Source organism: Poecilia reticulata, chromosome 4, assembly GCF_904066995.2.
Source record: "Poecilia reticulata chromosome 4, P_reticulata-male-v2, whole genome shotgun sequence".
Taxonomy (NCBI): Eukaryota; Metazoa; Chordata; class Actinopteri; order Cyprinodontiformes; family Poeciliidae; genus Poecilia; species Poecilia reticulata.
Window position 1 is genome coordinate 2,650,518 of NC_088833.1, and position 15,085 is coordinate 2,665,602.

The 15,085-nt window shown below is 39.6% G+C and overlaps 2 protein-coding genes across 5 annotated transcripts in view; both read right to left on the reverse strand.

Moving 5' to 3' along the window:
- The window catches only part of LOC103463145 (uncharacterized), a 30,611-nt gene extending 24,882 nt beyond the window's left edge, over positions 1 to 5,729 (reverse strand). For all 3 annotated transcript variants that reach the window (XR_014087184.1, XR_014087185.1, XM_008406345.3), the window contains exons 1-2: positions 5,092 to 5,729; positions 171 to 297 (exon numbers count right to left, since the gene is read on the reverse strand). Coding sequence is in view for 1 of the 3 variants with exons in the window: in XM_008406345.3 (XP_008404567.1) it covers positions 171 to 297 (127 nt within the window). In the remaining 2 variants the exon portion in view is untranslated. The remainder of the gene's footprint in view (positions 1 to 170; positions 298 to 5,091) is intronic.
- A 96-nt stretch (positions 5,730 to 5,825) lies between these two features.
- Positions 5,826 to 13,630, reverse strand: diras1a (DIRAS family, GTP-binding RAS-like 1a). 2 transcript variants are annotated; one of them, XM_008406343.2, is made up of 4 exons: positions 13,390 to 13,630; positions 8,527 to 8,711; positions 8,213 to 8,383; positions 5,826 to 7,007 (listed from the first exon to the last, which is right to left on the reverse strand). In XM_008406343.2, exons 2-4 carry the CDS (start codon positions 8,662 to 8,664, stop codon positions 6,717 to 6,719), a joined length of 600 nt encoding a protein of 199 aa, XP_008404565.1. In that variant the 5' UTR covers positions 8,665 to 8,711; positions 13,390 to 13,630; the 3' UTR covers positions 5,826 to 6,716. The 2 variants fall into 2 exon arrangements, with proteins under 2 accessions (XP_008404565.1, XP_081462094.1); XM_081605968.1 differs by lacking the exon at positions 13,390 to 13,630 and having other exon boundaries at positions 8,527 to 10,148.
- Between the last annotated feature and the right edge of the window lie 1,455 nt (positions 13,631 to 15,085).

Here is a 15,085-nt window from a genome sequence, read left to right on the forward strand (position 1 = left end):
ATTTCAGGAATCCTCTGTTGTTTTTAGCAGAGCAAATTTATCAGATTTTATTCATTTATGGTGATTAGCAAAATATTAAAACCACCATCTGGCCTAAAAAAACCTGCTCCAGTTTTAACTGGGTTATGGAGGGCTGTTCTTAAGGTTTGTTGTCTCTGGGAGAAGCTAACCTGCAGCCGGGGGTTGCTGTGACGTCACCTGCATGTCCTCTGTGTGACTCAGTCTGTTGATCTTGGTTGGACATTGTCTCTCTTTGTTGTCCAGCATCTGTTTGAGTTCAGCGTTCAGGACAGCCATCTGAACACAAACAGGGACAAACATGAATCACATCCAACTCCCACTCATGCGTTCAGACCCTGTTTTTACCTGCAGTGGTTGAATCACCGTTATCTGAAGGTTGGAGCCGTTAACCTCCTGTCAGCGCCCCCCAGTGGACAGTTTGGGGACCATGCTGGTTATTTGGACACATTTATTCTGACCTTTGCACAGATTTCCTGCACGTCTTCCAGCTTATCAACAGATTCTGCTTCTACAAACTCCAGCACTAAGAAACCGGTTTCATCTCAACAACAATTTCCTTCAATACATATGGAGCTACATTGGGGCCATAAAGTTTGTTCAAAAGAAAAAAACAGATGAAACTGAAAGAAATTGTTACAAAACTGAAGAAAAAATATTCAAAGCTACTTTTCAGATTTAAGGCTTTTTTTTTTTCAGGTTCAGATTTTTTTTTTCCAGTTTAAATTTATTTCTTTTGAACAAACGTTATGGCCCTAATTTAGCTCAAAAAAAAAAAAAACTACATAAAAAAAGTTAGATAAGTTCTGGAACAGCATAATTAATGAATCTTGAAAAGCCTCACAGCAGATCCATATGGATCATATATTTAGCAAACATTAAGTCAAAATGCTAATTTTGTTTACCTTAATAACCGATGAGTAAACGATAATTAAACCACGGATTTGATGTCAATTTAGTTTTTAAATGAACTCAATCAGGGCTGAAAGTTACAAGTTTTACATGTAATAATGAGTATTTTGACAGAAATATTGTAAAACAGCTGTACAATTTGGGTATTATTTCATAATAAACTAAAATATATTCAACTATATATATTTTCCCATATATGTAAAATAATTATCACTGTTGCTCTGTTTGGTTTTCAAGAGGTTAGAGAGTCTTGGAAGTCTATGCAGAAAACAAATCACGTTTAAATGCATTAAAATTTTGCACAGATTAAAATCTTATTTACTTGCAAACAACCTGCAGCTGATTATTTGGACGCAGTTTGAAAAAATGTGTGAACTGGATTAGAAATCAAAGTAAAGCTACATATTCTATGTCTATTTTTCTCTCTCAATTAAAGGTTTGTGAAATTTGCAGAAAAGTTCAGAAAGCCTGGAAAACAGCTGACTGAGTTGTAATGACAAAAATTATCCAGAAGATGGCAACAAACTGACGTGCTGGTCTGAGTCTGGGTTTAACAGAGCGGAGAAGGTTCTGGTGTAAATGTTTGGATTTAATAATGGTCATGTACCTTAATCAGCGGGTAAGACGATGAACGAAACATGTAAACAATGCTGGGTCAGTTTTTAAACACAAACATCTCACCACATCAGAGAAAATACTAAATCTGTGTGTAGGAGCCATTTTCCCCTTTTTTCTTTTGGTTAAATCTTAGAATTTAAATTGTTTAGTTTATTCTTATTGTTTATTTCCTACTTGATTTATCATTAGAATTTTTTGTTTAATTTGCTGTTTAGAATAAGTTGTTTTGATTAGGAATTCACTTGATTAGTTAATTAATTTCAGGTTGGGATGTGGGTATTTCACGGTATAATAGGTGGGTCTTAGGTAGCATATTATGCACGGGGTGGTCATAAGGTTTTTTACCAGCCTACAGAATCAGCCAAAGAATAAAACCAAAGAACTATATTTTGACTTTTGATCCTTTTTTTTGCTGCGTAAACCAGAATCCACGGTGCATCAGGTGACTATTTGAGTTTGATTCACCTTTTCTTTAGATCACCTTTGAGTTTTGAGTTTTTTGATTTTTGAATTTAAGTTTAGAGACAAATGTTCACTACACTGTGATAGGAAAGACTATTAAAAGTGAAAAAACGCTGTGAAATACACAATAAATTAAGATATTCAAAAGTACAGTCCAGTTTTTAGAAACATTTATTGGAAAAACTAAAAAAAATAGTTTAATATTTTAGATTTGGATGGGTGGTCAGAATGAATGGAAGAGAGGAAGAGTACAGTATTATACCTGGGAAATCAGTGACCAGCTAACAGCTATTAGCAGTTCAACTACAGGAAAGGTTTTGTTTTAACTTTACATGTTTTTCTGACTTGGAACCTAAAATTCCTAATTTCCTGATAAAAAAAAAACAAGTTACAGTTAAACAGCTTCGTTAATTTTAGCTTATAAGGTAAATTAAACAGCTAAGATCAGTTAGTTAAACAGCTAAGTTAGCTAAACAGCTAAGTTAGCTAAACAGCTAAGTTAGCTAAACAGCTAAGTTAGCGTCTTTGTTTCCTTCTGCCTTTTTATGCTTAACCTGACGAACACCTTAAGGAGTTATGTTGTTATGATGTTGTACTGTTCCATTAAATCCATCCATCCATTCATTTTCTTACACCCTTGTCCCTCAGCTGGTGCCTCCCAGGTGGGGTCACCTGGACAGGTAGCCAGTCTGTCGCAACACAGAGACACTCAGGACACACAACCATGCACACACACACTCACACCTAGGGGCAATTTGAAGAGGCCAATTAACCTGACAGTCATGTTTTTGGATAAAGTATTTATAAATAAAGTATTTTTGAATTTGAATTCATTCACTGAATCAGAGAGGCTCCCAAATGGATGGATGGATGGATGGATGGATGGATGGATGGATGGATGGATGGATGGATGGATGGATGGATGGATGGATGGATGGATGGATGGATGGATGGATGATGGAGGATGGATGGATGGATGGATGGATGGAATCAGAGAGGGACCTAAAATCATTGAGAAAGCCCTGTAAACCTTACATGATGGAGCCAAATCCATTTCGTAGTTTAGAAATGAGACTATAAAGTTTTTAAGTGTTGCCATATTGAAAAATAATCTTGTTTTGGCTCAGTGTTGTAAGAATTAGAGTATATTTATTTCCATTATTTTTACGCTGCATTATTGGCATTCAAGAAAGTTGCTGGAGTATAAAAGGGCTATAAAGTAACACAGATAAGATTAGGGCCGGTGTCTGATATGGGCGACATGGTCAATCGCTCAGGGCGGCATCTTGTGAGGGGGCGCCATGAGCGACCGCTCCCTCCCACAGGAGTCGACCACCGCCTGTGTGGGGAGGTGTAGACGGGGGGCGCCGGCAGGGTGGTTCGCCCAGGGTGCCAAACAGGCTAAGGCTGGCAGTAAAGAAAGAGACGGGGCGGACCGGCCACAGGGAGCACCGGGACAGTTCCCGGTGGGCTGGTCCCCTCAGGATCTGTTTGGGCCCTGACCTAAAGTCAGAGGTGCGGTTCAATCAGCGCCAATAAAAATGAATGGTGCCCTTAGATTGGCTGCTTTTCAAATACCAGCCAAGATTTCTGTGAGGATTTGAGTTTTCTGAGTGTTTATTTAGGTTTCTGTGTCAGTTGAGTCTCTGTGTTGTCTTGTCTACCCCTTGATTTATCCCGGCTGTGTCCTGTTTCATTGATTACTCCTCGTGTATTAAACCCACTTGTGTCTCTTCAGGTCCTCGTCTATTCTGTCTGAAGTCGTCTTTATCGTCAGTTGCTACCAGTGTGAGTTTGTTTGCCTCTGCTCACCTGTGCTGCCTGGATTTGTGTATTATTCTTCATTAAACCATAATTTACTCTTTCTTATCTGGCTCCATCTCATCTACCTCACCACCTCACCACCACATATCGTGACAATTTCAGTTTCCCAAGCTACATTTTGTCTCAAACATGTTTGAAAAAACATTGTGAAAATTATCTGTGAATAACTTGGAGTTTGGTTCCAACGAAAATTCCACAATTACTGTAGGTCAAATACTGAAAAAACTTTAGTTTGTTAAATCAATAAAACAAACTTTTTCAGTGTGTAAACAACAAACTGAGCAGCAGCCTTTTAATGTACTTTGTTTAGAGTTTAGCACAAATCAGATGAAGGTTGAAGACATACTTTGATACATAAATTAACTTTGTGAAGGATTGAAACCACGTTTTTTATGGTAAATGTTTGTTACATTTAATAGTTTAATTAAACAAAAATGTATATACAAATTTTGATCAGTGGTGGGCAGTGCTAAAAGTTAGTTACACTAATCTTATAGCACCAATCATAAGCATTAGCTCCTCTAATGCTAAATCAATACAGCAATTAGTGGAAGCTAATGCTAACACACTAATTTTAACCATATTTGATAGGACCATAGTATTTTCCCTTCACAGGATTTGTTTTTGCACATCTTGAGCTGCAGGAAGTGAGTTTTGGACCAGGCCTTTCACTCCTGGTTTCAGTTTTATTGTTGCTAAGTATGGCTAACTCTGAAGCTGATTGGTTCACATTTTGCCCGTTGCATCTGCGTCACTAAATCATTCGAAGCGCCATGATGGACGTTTTAAATGAGGATCGGGAGTTTTGAGCTGAGCGACTGAAATTGTTTTCCCCAGTTGTTTTTGTCAGTTTATTCATGGCTTCTTCTTGTTCGAGTCGAGCTAATTTATCTTTGAAACCAACAGACCTGGCTGGGGCTCACTGACGGCGGTTTTCACAGATGCCTGAAACAGCTAGCTTAGAAACCGACCTGTACCTCCTCCCCCCCCTTGACATGTTGATCAAATTACCGAGTTTGCCTGAACTCACACCACATGGTTTATATCACCGTCATAAACAGCGTTTTCCCTTCAGCCGGAGCCTTAAAACGTACAAAAGACGAGATGCTAACCGGTTTTTCCCCAAACATGCTAGGCTACATGACGGTGCGGCACGGTTTCCATGGTTACTGATGGCTCGACCAGTCGCCATTATGGAAATTTTGACATTTTTCTAATCATACTGACTTATACATTATATGAACTTAATCTTCTTACCTTGTAAAAAGTGTTCGCTGCAAACCCGCCATTACACCGAGGGCTGCTGTCCAACGTCGACGCACCATTCCTCGTTAAAAGTTACTAATAAAATGACAAGTTTGGTTTTCACCCTTGTCTGTTTGTGCAGTCGACCGCACAGCAACCTGAGACCATTTTTACTGCGATATCAACTAAATAAAAGCGATATTAGGATACGTGTAAAGTTTTTTTTTACGGCATTTACAACAGCGCACAAGGAGGTTTTCACATCCATCATGGTGGACGTGCAGTGAGTACGCATGCGCATTAAGAGGTGCGCGACATTTAGAGGAGCTGTCAGTTAAGCATACGCGACAAGATACGACAAAAATAAGTCAATAAATTGTTCTCAATTATAACCAGATGGATATACATGCATTTTCGTGATTTCAAAGTGTAAAGAAGGGTCCAGCTCCCTTCCTGTTCCTTGATGATGGTCTGACTAGCTAACCGCTAAGTCGGGATGTCATACAGCTGTTAATAACAAAGTGTGTGACAGCTAACTGCTACGTTATGATGCTATGTTGCTGATTAAGTAAAAGCATGTTGTGATGCTGCTGTAATGACAGATACAGCAGTCAGTTTGTGCCATGGAGAGAGTGACGTGCAAAATCAGAAAACATGCAAAGAACATGAGAGGAAGTGAAGTTGCTGCATAGGACGTCAAAATAAGAGCATGAATATTAGAAACCTTAAGAGTAGATAACCAAAACTTCCAACACAGATGTTGAACTTTATTCAAATGAAAGTTTACAAAACAGCCAAGTAAATTCATTCTTCTGGAAAAATAAAATTAGGGGAAGCTAAGTGTGCTAGATGTTTTCAAACACTAAACGAAAGAAGTAGCTCTGCTATTAGCGCATTAGCGGCTATAGCTGTGCCCACCACTTGAGGACTGGAACTCCAATCCTTGAGAACTATTCCTGAACTTTTAGGTCCATCTCTGCTTCAGCAAAGCCGGATCAGATTATCAGTTCCTTAGCAAGGATTTGCAGAACTTGAAACCACGTTGATCAGGCGATACACCTGTTTTATTCAGGTGTTAAAGTTCTGAGAGAACATCAGAACCAGCAGGTCCAATCTCAAAAACGAAAAAAATAATGAAACAGAAATGTGTAAATCTCTGATGACTGCAATGACACTTTTCCCAGTTCCACACCAACAAAAACACGTTATAGATACTACCGGGCCTTTCTGCCAACAGGTGACCTTTGGCCTTCCAACCTCCAGCCTCTGGTCCCTGAAACGGTTATTAATGTGTTGCATCAGAATTCCCAGACTTCCTCCCAGATTCCCGCAGCCAGAGAAGAGATAAAAGCGTATAAATGGTCAGTAATGAGCAGCGCCGGCCTTCATGTTGAGGTGCATGCTGACTCTGCCGTTACGGTCAGAAGGAAAGGAAAACACCAGATTGTTAAAAAAGTATTTCCAGGTCCAGGAACGTTTAGAAGCAACAGAAATGTCAGCACTGTGAGTCCTGAAGGTCCAGATTTCCTGTTGTTGTCAACAGTGGAGCTCATATGTACAGTCCAGGCCCGGTGTGAATGTTCCAGGCGTTTAGTTCGTCTGGAGCAGAGAGGCGGACTGCCAGCGCCTCCCTCGTCCTACATGACGCTGCACTTCCCCTTCAGCTTGTCGGCTCGTTTCTGTTTCCCTGAGCGCTTCCCGTCGATGCTCAGGCTCATGTCCCGCTTCTTCTCCAGCGCCAGCAGCTCCTGGAACAGCTCCTTCACGTTGCTGTTTGTCTTCGCCGACGTCTCCATGAAGGCGCACTTCCAGGAAGTGGCCTGAGCCTCGCCCACCTTGGCCTCCACCTCGCGCTGGGCCATCTCGTCGCTCTTGTTGCCCACGAGCATGATGGGAATGGACTCCACGCTCCCTTTGATGGCCAGAATCTGCAGATTAATCAGTTGCTTATAAGTACAGTAGGTCTAAACATTGCTGTTTGTAGGCCTGTCACAATAAAATGTACCAGAAATTATCGCGATAAACAATAATATTGTTGTTTTGAGAACATTTTCAAGTAACGTAATGGTAGTAATGGCATAATAATGCATTCCCAAAGCTCAATAAACTTTAAATTCTAATGAATATTTAACACTGGAACTGGAAGACATTTAAAATATTCAAAATAAATAAACAAAACAACAGAAACAACAAATAAAAATTCCTGTCCTGCAAAATTAAATGGCTGCTTGAGACCAAAACATCAGAATAAAGATTTTTGTCGTCCAGTTTTTGGTAAAAAGAGAGAAAAGAGAAAAATGATCATTATTGAGCTCGTATTAATTAATGCTACTAATGGATTTATTTCTTATTGCGATAGGCCTATTAAGAACATGAACCACTTTTAATATGTACACAATTTAATTGAAAAATAAATACACATTTGAAGTGAAAAACTGAAAAACTATAAAACAAATTGTAAAAAAAATGTAGACTCATTATTAATTAAAGCACTTTTTGGTTAATTTTCAGTTTCAAATAAATTTTTAGGATTTTTCTGGCATTTGTGTTTGGATTTTAAAAGTATCACAACATTAAAAATGATCCATTAGGAGTTTTATGGTCTTAACTGTTGATTGGAAGCAACAGTTTTTCATTCAACGCTGTAGAATCTAATATTCTGTCATCAACGCTTGGGGGCTGCGGGGGGCCGTGGGGGGCCGCGGGGGGCCGCGGGGGGCTGCAGGGGGCTGCAGGGGGCCGCGGGGGGCTGCGGGGGGCTGCAGGGGGCCGTGGGGGGCTGCGGGGGGCCGCGGGGGGCAGTGGGGGGCCTTCACCCCTTAGGGACAGTAAAATGTTGGTCGATAAACAATCTTCTCACATTCTGGATGCTATTAAAACTGCTTTGATATCAACCTAGTGGTCAAAGTGTGAACTACACCTGACTCACGGAAGTGAACGTGTGAAAATGTTTGTGAATTTTCACAAATTAATCTTAATCCTGAGCTTAAAGCATATATTTAGGCGGACTAACATTTTCTACAACTGATATATCAAAATAAACAACATGCAACCCCAATTCTAGAAGATGTTTTAGTTTTGGGTTTGAGGCTTTTTTGCGACAGCAGGCTTCTTAGAAGGGGCGCAGACGGACCTGTTGGTAGATGGGCTTGAGCTCCTCCAGGGACTGGCGGCTGGTGATGGAGTAGACCAGGATGAAGGCGTGACCTTTGGAGATGGAGAGCCGTTGCATGGCAGGGAATTGGTGACTTCCTGTCGTGTCAGTGATCTGCAGCGTGCAGACACTCTTGTCACAGCTGATCACCTGCAGAGACGACAGACATCCACTTCATTCAGGCCACAATCTGGATCAGGGGTTCAGTTTCTGCATGTCTTCATTCCTTTTAGCCAAATATTTTCCTGAGAGGTTTTTCCTGAACAATGAGGAATGACTTGTTTGTGTCTCACCTGTCTGTAGGTGTCCTCCACCGTGGGGATGTAGGTGTCCCTGAAGGTGCCTTTAACAAACCGAAGGACGAGTGAACTCTTCCCCACCCCGCCTGCTCCGAACACCACCACCCGGTAGTCGTTGCTCTGCTCAGGCATCCTGGGAGCTGAAGTCCTGCTGACTCACCAGAACAATCGCCTGTACGCTGAAGAGTCCAGAACACAAGCGGACACTCTTCATCATGTAAACGCTGCTTTAAAGGGAACCTGTTATGCAAAATTCACATTTTGTACATTTTTGTTCTTCCATTTGGGTCTCATCTGCTTCTAAAACAGTCCCAGTGCTTAAAAAACCGAGATGTTTGTTTTTATTGGTGTCTGAAAAGTGAGCCATTTCCAAAACTTCAATCTATGAAAGCTGCACGGTTACCTAGCAACCGAAGCACATTTACTCAGCTGTAAATGTACAATGGCTGCTGGAAGAGACAAAGTGTTATGTTGTTGACTTCCCGTCCAATTCTTGTTGGTTTGGCAGGAGGCTCCACTTCTGCTTTTCAAAGACATACAGTTTTATATTGTACTTCTGTTTGCAGCCATTTTCACATGCGAGTGTAAACATTGAGTTGGGGGCGTGGCCAAAAGCAGGCTATTTGGATTTTAAGTGATAGAGACCCTGAAGCAGCTTTTGTGCAAAAAATTTAATGAACAGGCTTTGAATAGGCCATAAACCGATCCTAACCTGTTCAATGACTCTTAACGAAGAAATTATTAAAATTTCTTCATGAACTTAGAAACGTATTTCTAAACATTTTTCACATGACAGCAAAAGATTTTCATTTTATGTGAAAAACCAACACAAAGTATCTAATTGAAGTTAAGAGGAAAACCTTTGATGGTTCTCATTATTTTCACAAACAAAAACTAAGAACCATGAAAGAAACGACATGAAAACCTCTGAAGAAGAAACAGAAAAACTTCCTTCTGCACGAAATGTAAACAAAAATGACGTCGGATTTTAGTGGTTGTTGGATGTTTCTCTTGTTTTTGTTTAAAGACCAAAAGCCATTTCTCCGGCTAGCGTTAGGCTAGCATGTTTGTTTTGGTTGTATTTACCCAGAATGCCCTGCGCTGTAGTCCACTTCCTGTTTTTGGAGCGGTCTCCGCCAGTCCGCTTGGCGTTCACATGTGCGTTCGAACCAAACCAGAGTTCACCTCAGCCAAACCCAGACCGAGGTTTGGAGGACCAGAGTTTGCATTTTTCAGAGTTTGATTAGCATTTACTCCGCCCCAAACGGACCGGACTTTATAGGCAAACGGACTGAACTAGACAGGCTTTGACTGGAGTGGCCTAGTCAAAGCCCAAATCTAAGTCCTGCTGAGAATCAGCAGCAAGACTGAAAACGGATGCGCTCTCTGCCGTGAAAAGGGAAACAGGAAAGTCTGGATGACAGGAATCCATTCAGAACCCGGTCCAGTTGGAGCCGGGTTCGCTGCTTCCGGTCAGTCCAGGTTCTCCTGCTCTGACGTCACCAGCCTCCTTATTTACTCCACACACAGGCGCGCGCGCACGTACACACACACACACACCTGCCTCCTGATGGCATCCCGAGTGTTTACAGCAGCATTACAGTGTGAGTGTGAGAGAGAGAGAGAGAGAGAGAGAGAGAGAGAGAGAGAGAGAGAGAGATGCTCCGTCGCCATGGTTACTGCCCTCCGAGGAGGCACCGAAGGCGGAGATGGACTGCAGAGAGATTTATGCACCGAGAGAGCAGCGCAAACATTTCATCACCAGCAGGGCCGTTGCCGTGGTTACCGCCTGCCCCCACACCGCCTGATGTCACTTCCTGTGCGGAGGCAGGCGGCGGGGAGGAAAACACCGGCGGAGGAGAACCAGCAGCGGATCCAGCTCCCAGGACGCGACCCGATGATATGATTTATATAATGATACATTTATTTTCAACTCAAACATCAAACGTCACTAAACTACAAGTAAAATTAAATCCAATGGTTTATTCTGCAGTTTAATAATAATAATAATAATAAAAAAAAGTCATTTAAAAACTTTGCAAATCGATAATATTTTGTAAAAAAAATAAAAAATAAAAAAAAATTTAATATCAGAGCAGAGTACCTAAAACCTGTAAACAATAAGCAGCACTATTTCAACATATTTATACTCAAGTTAAATCAGTCAAATAAGAGTAAAAAAGTATTTGGTAAAAAAAAAAAAAAGTACAGAGTAACTGATCAAATTATCAATCATTTAATATTTTAAAATTACATAATCAGAGGGACAAAAATATAAAGTTAACTGGGAAATGTTGGCATTTTAAAAATTAAAATGAAAATAATTTATGTAAACAATAAAATCAGGCAAAAGAAAATATTTCCAAATCTGTTTCTTTCAATCAAAAACCTCTGAAACAAAATGTATTAAATTAAAAATGCAAAAATTTATTTTATTTGTTTTTCAGTTTTACTTGTTTGATAATAATATGGATTATATAAAACCCTAAAGGCCCTTAACATGACAAAACTTTGCCTTTTTAAAAGACAATCAGACAGTTTCCAATTTTTTGGGGCCAAATTTTTAACGTTTTTGGTTTGTGGTTGGGGGCCGATCAAAATCATTGAAAGGGCCTCAAACGGCCCCCAGGCCACACTTTGAACACCGCTGGGGTCGAGCATCAAGTAAAAGTAAACAGTACGGCGTAGTAAAAATACTCTTAAAAGTAATCTTTCCCAAAAACTTACTGAAGTAACTCAGTAAATGTAACTAGTTACTACAAAGAAAATCCCAGAAAACGCAACAACTGAACAATTTTAAGTCTCTATGTGATTTGAGTCCATACTTTGACTAGGCCCTTCCAGAACGTGTTTTATTTTCTTTAACCCTTCACTCATTGTGTCGCTGCTCAGGAAATTCAGCCAGTCTGAATCCTTTTGGAGCAGGGATGTGAAATCGTACAGAAATGTTGGTTTAATTTGGGTTTTTTAAGGTTAACAACAATCATTTCTTTAGTAAATTGAGTCTTTTTGTTTACGGGTGTTAACTTTACCAAAGTCAGAGCTGGTTTAATGAAAATCTGACACTTTTATGTCTTAATTTCTCACTGAAGTGAAGGTTTTGCAGTCATTATCCAGGTCCAGACAGCAGCCTAACAGGAAACATATTCACAGCTTATTAATAGAACAAAATAATTAGCACAAGTTTCCCGGCTCTCTAAAAAGAGGCAGGACACAAACAGCAGACAGTTCACACTCTCTCAGACGGGAAGCTGCGGCAACAATCAAACATTATTGTGTGTTTGTAGTCCTGGAATGAGGCAGGCTGGATGTTTTCTGGCAGCTGGAGTGGGATAATGGTGGGTTTTTCTTTAAATGTGATATATTATGCTTCCCTGAACAGGGTAGGGCATGTTTATGGCCTATACAAATAATTTTTGTTACCTTTTTCTCTCAAAATCGTTCTTAGATAATGAGATCTTAGCTGTTTTGGGGCGTCTTGTCACTTTAAATCCAAATAAGCTCAATGTTTACACTCGCATGTAAAAATGGCTGCAAACAGATGTGCAATTTTACAGCCATGCATCTTTGAAAAGCAGAAGTGGAGCCTCCTGCATAACCAACCGGAATGCAGCAAGTGGTTTGGTAGGTAAACAACAAATTACTTTGTCTTTTCCAGCAGCCGTTGTACAGCGTATACCAGTTGAGCTAACATGCTGGAGCTCAGGTTGGGTTGCTAGGTAACAGCGCAGTGCTCATCTAATGTGACTTAAAGGGGCAGTGTTTATGTATTTTCCAGGCATATTTTAGCCCAGTCAAGTAGCTATGTTAACAATAGATGCTATAAAAATTTACATTTACATCACAAATATGACTTAAAATAAATTTGACTTTATTTTAAGTCAAACTTATATGACTTAAAATAATTGGCAATGTAAAATCTTGAAATTGGGTCTCTGTCTCTTTAAAAACTCCTGCTCTTTCTGAAGCTCCGCCTCCAGGAAGTCGTCCCAACATGGCTCCTCTATTAACCCCTTAACTACGTTTTTACCAGCGTTGCTCTGAGAAGCAGCTCGAGCTCAGCACCAGGTGTTTGCTAATTGCTGCTGGCTAGTCTGAAGGAGCTGAGGGTGGGAGGAGCTTTGACTCCAAGGCGGGGCTTGTTTTTGATGACAGAATAACATTAATATTAAACCTGATATCGTGCCTTTAAAATCACATTTCTCTACTAATTTCTGAAAGTTCTACATTTTTACATGAGGGTAAAATAGCAAATTATCTTTTCTGTTAGACAGTAAAAAATTTTATTTTCTATTATTGATGTGTAAAGGTTTAAAAGAAGATTCTTCATATTTTTATTTTCAAACTAAAGTGACGTAATTAACACGGAATGATTGACAAAAAAGGTACATTTTCATTTTCAATGAGTGGCAAATTTGAATGAAACTGAAGGTATGCACTGCAGTTGCCTTCACACACACACACACACACACACACACACACACACACACACACACACACACACACACACACACACGCATGCGCGCGCAGAGCAGCTGCTTTGTTCTCGGTTTCAATCAGCTGCAGCTCAGCCTCATTATCTCCTTGCATCATGTTAATCCGTGTGTCTGCATGCGCGCCATAGTAAGGAGGGCCCGTGCACGCGCACAGCTGGACACGTGCACCCACTCCCATTACATAAACACGCACACGCAACCGCACGCACGCAATGAACCAGTTCGGCACCGAGCCGGGTTTCAGGTCCGATCCGGCTGCGGAGCTCCGTCCCCCGGGCGCTGGGTGTCCCTCTGGCCGGGGATGGTGGCTGGATTTCGGGTGCGTGTCTGTGCGGTGTGGGTGTGATGGTTGCGGACTCACCGTGCGTGTCACCGCCGGATCCTGCGGGGTTCTTCTCCTCTAGGCTCTGTGTGTGTCTGCAGGGTTCGGTTGGTTCGGAGCGTCTGTAAGCATCCCGGATCCTCCGCCTTCTGACTCACATCCCCACCATCATCATCACCATCATCACCGCCAGACCCGCTGCTGGTCGCTTCACTGCAACCCTCCTCTTCCTCCTCTTCCTCCTCCTACTCTCTGCTCCATCACCTCCTTCCCCTGGAAAACACAAGAAACAAGTTCGGCTGGGATTCTTTGGGTTTACTTCCAAAATAAAAGCCTTTCTTTTCTTTTTTATCCTTTTTTTACATACGTATAAAATAAAATAAGATAAAATAAAATAGTAAACACAAAAAATTTAATGAGAAAGTGACAACACAGAATAAAAATTAAAATAAGCCTTAGATATCAATAAAAATCAAATAAATATGCAAAAAATCCACATTATTATTATTATTATTATTATTATTATTATTATTATTATTATACAGAACAGTTACTAATATAATAATCTAATTGTATTATTTTATTCTAATTACTTTTATATTATTTTAATATGTTATTGTAATAATATAATTATATCATTACTACAATAAGATACTAATTAGTGATGTGTGCAAAAAAATCCTCAAAATCTAAATATAATTAAAGAGAACCCGGGGTTTTGGTCAACAAATTAAAACACAATAAAAAATAATTACATCATAATAAATGCAAAGAAGAATAAAATCCCTTAAATAAGATGAGAATTTAAACAGGACTCATTTGATGGATCTGACGTTTCAGAATAATTAGATTAAAAGTTCAAATAAACCAGAAAAAATATGTTTTTATGAGTCGCGTGGTTTGGACTTTTATTTTGAAGGCTGTGCGCTGACTCCAACCGGAAGTGTCACTTTCACCATCCTCCTCTTTCTTGATAAAAATATATTTTTCCTTCACACCTTCACCTCAGTCAGCGTCACCCAGACACGTCAGCAGGAGAAAAAACAGAAGAAAATTACGAAACACATGAATCACAGAAATTTCATTTTAAAAAAACAAAACCTGAAAGAGTTTTGTTTTCTAAATAAACAAATAATTCACTGACAGCTGATGTTTCACATGAACTGGTTTATTTTGGTTAAATTAAGTGAAGTTCTGCACATCTATTTATTGCACAGCTTTGCAATAATAATAATAATAATAATAATAATAATAATAATAATAATAATAATTATTATTATTATTACCATTTGATTTTTGCATTAATAGTGCTACTATCTGATGTTGTAAGTTTAATCAAATTTTGATTCATAATAGACATACTTTTCAAAGATTATTCAACTAAATATAATAATTTGCAGAAAAATGAACATACGTATGATTAATAGTGAAAAATGTGTCAATAAACCTACAGGAAATGTTATGAATAATTTGAGTCCTTTGTCGCCCTCTAGTGGTGACAATGCAGAACTACAACAGCTAAAGAACAGACAATAAACCTTATTGTTAGACTGCAGTCAGAAAAAGTGTCCAGTTTAGAGTCTGCGTGAAGCACAAGACCTATTAGATATGTCAATTTCAACAATGTAATGTCATAAAAGACAGAAAAAATAATTCCTCAAACTATGATGTGAGAAACTGAAAACAAAAACTGTGTAACTTCTGCTAAATATTGATCCATGAATAACTTCCGTAT